The following is a 5001-nucleotide window of genomic DNA, read 5'->3' as shown; positions in this document are numbered from 1 at the left end:
CGCCAGCCAATCACAGCAAAAGCACAGTGTGACAGACAAACAAACTCCACCCCAATTTCCTTGTTGTTTTATATAGTATAGACTAGTAACGTTGGGCCCGTCCAGGGCCGGGGTGTAGGTGGCGCTAGCGTAATTAACGCTATTTTTAAGACAATCGATCCACATTTATTGTTTTTCCTGTCTACTACTAATTCCTATTACAAATTAGGAGTTTCCCTTTCTTGCCCGCCGACCCACTCCCTGTTTCTGCCCGTCCATCACCTGACGTTTCTGCCGGCCAAGAACTCAGCTAAAGTTACCCGTCGACTCCCTCTATGCCCGTCAAGCCACTCCTTGCACGTCAAACCACTCTTTGCCCGTCGACCTAGTAACGTTGGGCCCGTCCAGGGCCGGGGTATAGGTGGCGCTAGCGTATCCTTACGCTGTTTCCGAGAAAATGATTCCACTCCATTTTTTCGCCGTCTACTTTTAATTTTTTTTCGCAATCAAGGGTTCCCCTGTCTTACCCGCCAACCCATTCATTGATTTTCCCCGTCCACCCCCTCACTTTCTCTGCCCGTCAAGATACCAGCTGAAGTTGCCCGTCGACCACCTCTCTGTCCGTCAACCCACTCTCTGCCCGTTAACCCTCTCTCTGCCCGTCAACCCACTATCTGCCCGCCAAAACGCCTGCTTTAGAGGCCCACCTACATTTTTTCCATTTGCCCCACCCGTTTTAAACCAAGCCCGTAGACTAAAAAATTGCATTTATCCGTCCTATTTTACAGTCTCTGCCCGTCAAAAGACCCGCTTTAGTTGCCTGTCCACTTACTTCTTCTCTCTGTCCTTCAACCCACTTTTCTCGCCAAGAAACCCGCCGTTGTTGCCCGTCGACCCCCTCTCTGCCCGCCAAAACGCCTGCCGTAGTGGCCAATAAAAATAATAAATAAAACTAATAAAATTAATAAAATTAGAATAATTATAATAAAATGCCCTGCCCGTCACTCTTTGGACGTCGACCCCCTCTCTGACCATCAACCCACATTCTGCCCGTCAACTCACATTGTGCCCGCTAAAATGCCTGCTGGGGATATCTACCTTTTTTTCCCCACCCTTTCGTCACAGTCTTGGCCCGTCAAAACCCCCGCTATAGTTGTCTGCCCACTCATTTTTTGCTTCTGCCCGCTAAGTAGCCCGCTGTTATTGCCCATCGACCCTCTAACTGCCCGTCGGCCCTCCAACTGCCCGCCGACCCACTCGCTGCCGGTCGACTCACTCGCTGCCCGTCGACCCACTCGCTGCCCGTCGGCCCCCTCTTTGCCCGTCGACCCTCTCACTGCCCGTCGACCCACCTGCTGACCGTTTGCCCATTCGCTGCCCGTCGATCCACTCATCTGCCCGTCAGCCCACGCGCCTACCGTCGACCCACTCGCTGCCCATCGAACCACTCGCTGCCCCTCAGCCCACTCGCTGCCCGTCGATCCCCTCTCTGCCCGTCTCCCCACTCGCTGCCCGCCAAAACGCCTGCTGTAGTGGCCCATTGACTTTTTCATTTGCTTTTGCCCGTTTTTCCCTCGCAGTCACAGCCCAGAAAACGCCCACTGTAGTTGCCGTCCAACCACTTTTTCCCTCTGCCCGTCTTTTCTCGAATAGTCCATGTCCGTCAACCCCCTTTGCCCACCAGAAAAACCTGCTGTGGTTGCCCGTCGACTTACGTACTGTAGCGCCCACTCGTTTTAAGCTAAGCTCGTAGACTAAAAAATTGCATTTATCCGACATATTGTACAGTCTCGGCCCCTCAAAAAGCCCGTTTAGTTGCCTGTCCACTCACTTTTTGCCTCTGCACGTCAACCCACTTTGCTCGCCAAGAACTCGCCGTTGTTGCCCAACGACCCTCCTCTCTGCCCGCCAAAACGCCTGCCGTAGTGGCCAATAAAAATAATAAATAAAACTAATAAAATAAAATAAAATAAATTAAAAATTAATTAGAATAATAATAATAAAATGCCCTGCCCGTCAGCTTACGTGCCGTTTACGCAAAGCCCGTGGATTGAAAAATTGCCTAAATCCGCAACTCCACCCACAGTTTAGTTTTCCAAATCCCCATTCCACCAATTCACTGTAGCAGACGGCGGTTTTGGCGTCAGCCAATCACAACAAAAGCACAATGTGACAGACACAGGCTCCTCCCCCAATTTTCTTGTTTTTTTATACAGTATAGTTTTTCTACCAACTGATGATGGAAAGTTTTAAAATTCGGAAATCACTGATCCTGCTACTGTCTCTTCTTGTTGCATAAAAGCGCTCTCATACCAATCGTTAGATGTGAAGATCTTCAGCTCCAGTTTATTACATGACAAAAGGCGGTACTCTACGCTACTACACCGATGCTCCCAAATACTACACAAGAAAGGCACCCGGAGTACTACGCCGCGCATTTCGCTATACCGAGATGCAGCACTGTAAGGACTCGAATGTAACGAGCCGCATATCAAATTTCAGCGCCTCTTTTCGTTGGGAACCGCGATTTTCAAACAGGACGAACAATATTTTATCAAATTCCACTTCCAAAGACGATGTCATTGTCATGTCGCTAAACATAACAGAAGGTTTGGGTGAAGCAGTACACGGTCATTTATCCAGCACAATCCATTTATATCCAGCATCTTTTACAATCACATGAGCAACTTGATTCAGGCCAGGCCATCCATTTAACAGTTCAGTTCATTGGTTGTCTATATCTTGAGGCATATCACCGTATTTATTGGCATTGAAAATCACGTGACCGAAATTTAATTTTCTTTATATTATAGGGACAGTGGGATTATCCTATGGAACACAGGTGATTGGATCATTGAAGAATACATCTGTAGTTGTTTCGCCCCACCTCGTAACGATCTTGAATTTAACAGAAAAGCTTATTTCAGTTGTCCCCATTTAGTTCATCTGGCTATCGTGGTGCAGGCTATGGCATTTTTCTCGCAGACACGCATTTGTTTCTCAATACTAATGATGATGCCAGATTAGCCATAGCACTAAGAAGAAGACGTGTAATCTTTTGTATCAATTTTTGAGGCAAAGTGTTGCGTTGTTATGTAAACCACTTTTATCGGTAAAAATGGCCTCATCGTTGGCTTTGCCAAGTTAGGCGAGTGGGGAACGATTAAGCGAGGGGGGGGGTTGAGGGAGAAAGCTGAATGACAAATGAACCATTCATATGTAAGTCCGCAGTTCAAGAATGATTTTCGCCGTTTCGATAACATATACTACATTTTTCGAATATTTAAAGCTTCACAGAATGATGTCTTTCGATTCTCCCGTTAGTTACCAGCCAAAATTATATATCATTGAGGAAGTGTTTAATGCTAAAACTTGAAATGTAACTCGATCTCGCTTGATGTCCTCATTAATACTTACTATTTAAAAAATTTAAAAACACAGGTTAATATGGAACAGAATCCATTTATTGATGAACAAAACAAAACAAAAACAAAACAAATTTGGAACCAAAGTTTGACACTAAAACATGCCCGACGTTTTCTCGTGTGTTGCTCCACTGATTTGAACGACTTATTTAAGGATAAAATACCCCGTAGAGGTAGTCGTGTCACGGTCGTGGAAATGACAAAGACCAACCTTCTTCTATTGCCCTCATCCAACAGACGTTAATGTGGTACGAAATGTTGGCCAGCGCCTTTAACGAATTAAAGTGCTGCTACTCTCTTACTCATGCAAACAAGCTTAACGAGCGAAGCCAATTAGAATAGAACGCGAATGGAAGAATCAAATTCGCGACAATGATTAACACCGTGTACGGGTTCGCCATTCAATTCAGTTGAAGTACCACACGGGATAAACGACGTTACATGTTTTAGGATTTTTACGTGCCAAAAAGATAAGAATATTCAGCTGACAGAACAGTGATGGGAAAAATAAAAATGAAAATCAGTCACATTTCGCTAAACGGCGGACATAAATTCGAGTTGCATATCTGCAAAGTTTAATAAGAGAGGCTTCAGTGTTCAGGTCTATAAGATCGTCACGGTCTTTCACTACGAATACCTCTTGCAACGTTGTCTGTGGTGCATATTCGTAGACACGAGCTTCAGCTGTATACTCTTGCGGCGGAGGTAGCACGTACGAAACGGGCGGCCAGCAAGGCGGCGGAGGTACAAAATTTGGAGGTGGCGCTTGTGGCGGAGGTGGTACGTACGAGACAGGCGGCAAGTAAGGCGGTGGAGGTACAAAGGCTGGAGGTGGAGTTCGGTTCCAATAAGCGTCGATGCCTGAGTTACCGCCTCCTTGCGGCATTGGGCCGTAACGGACATAAGAGGCCGATTTGCCTTCGGATTCCACCTCATCGGGCATATCGATGATACAATGCTTGCCTATCTGACTTTTGGGTCGTTCTGATGGTGGAGGTATTGGAACGCAGAGGGTCTTACCATAGGGTGGTAGAGGTGGTGAAGACTTAAGCCGAGAAGTGGTACGCGAAAACACTGGGGAAAACTAGAGAACTATGCAAGAAGAAACCGACATGATGAAGAACAACAGCTACGGTATGTACACACATTATTTCTCGTGCATTTGTGTTATTTTATGTGGGTACAAAATTGATTCTCTCGTGCCACCTGTAATTTGTTTTTCCGCTCTACGCGTTACAATTAGCGCCATAGAAATAGAATTAACAAGTTCACGTAAATGCACGTCCCCCTTTTAAAAATTTGCAATTGTTTCAAAAACTTACATTTTGTGGTTATAAATTAGGATGAAAGATGGCGTCCTTGTATTTTGTCGCCTGCTTGAAGTCCGTGTAATTTGTGAAACCTATCGCAAGCGGTTTGCTAATATTTGTTAATTGTGTTACATCTAATGGAAAGTTCGACATAAACCAATAGTGTGCCATTTACTTTTTAACGTTTTCATTCTTTTGGTTTTTATTTCATTCATATTTCTACTGAGCCTACGCATCGCATTTCTTCTGGCTTTTTGCCAAACATCGGCCCCAATTGGTAGCCAAAG

At 45.6% G+C, this 5001-nt stretch overlaps 1 protein-coding gene across 1 annotated transcript; it reads right to left on the bottom strand.

The window, feature by feature from the left end:
* Positions 1 to 3924: 3924 nt before the first annotated feature.
* Positions 3925 to 4347, bottom strand: LOC130697763 (uncharacterized). Its single transcript, XM_057520570.1, has one exon. It carries the CDS (start codon positions 4345 to 4347, stop codon positions 3925 to 3927), a length of 423 nt encoding a protein of 140 aa, XP_057376553.1.
* Positions 4348 to 5001: the final 654 nt, after the last annotated feature.

This window comes from Daphnia carinata, chromosome 9, assembly GCF_022539665.2.
Source record: "Daphnia carinata strain CSIRO-1 chromosome 9, CSIRO_AGI_Dcar_HiC_V3, whole genome shotgun sequence".
In the NCBI taxonomy this organism is placed as follows: Eukaryota; Metazoa; Arthropoda; class Branchiopoda; order Diplostraca; family Daphniidae; genus Daphnia; species Daphnia carinata.
Note: the sequence above shows the minus strand (reverse complement) of the source record. Positions and strands in the feature narration are given on the sequence as shown.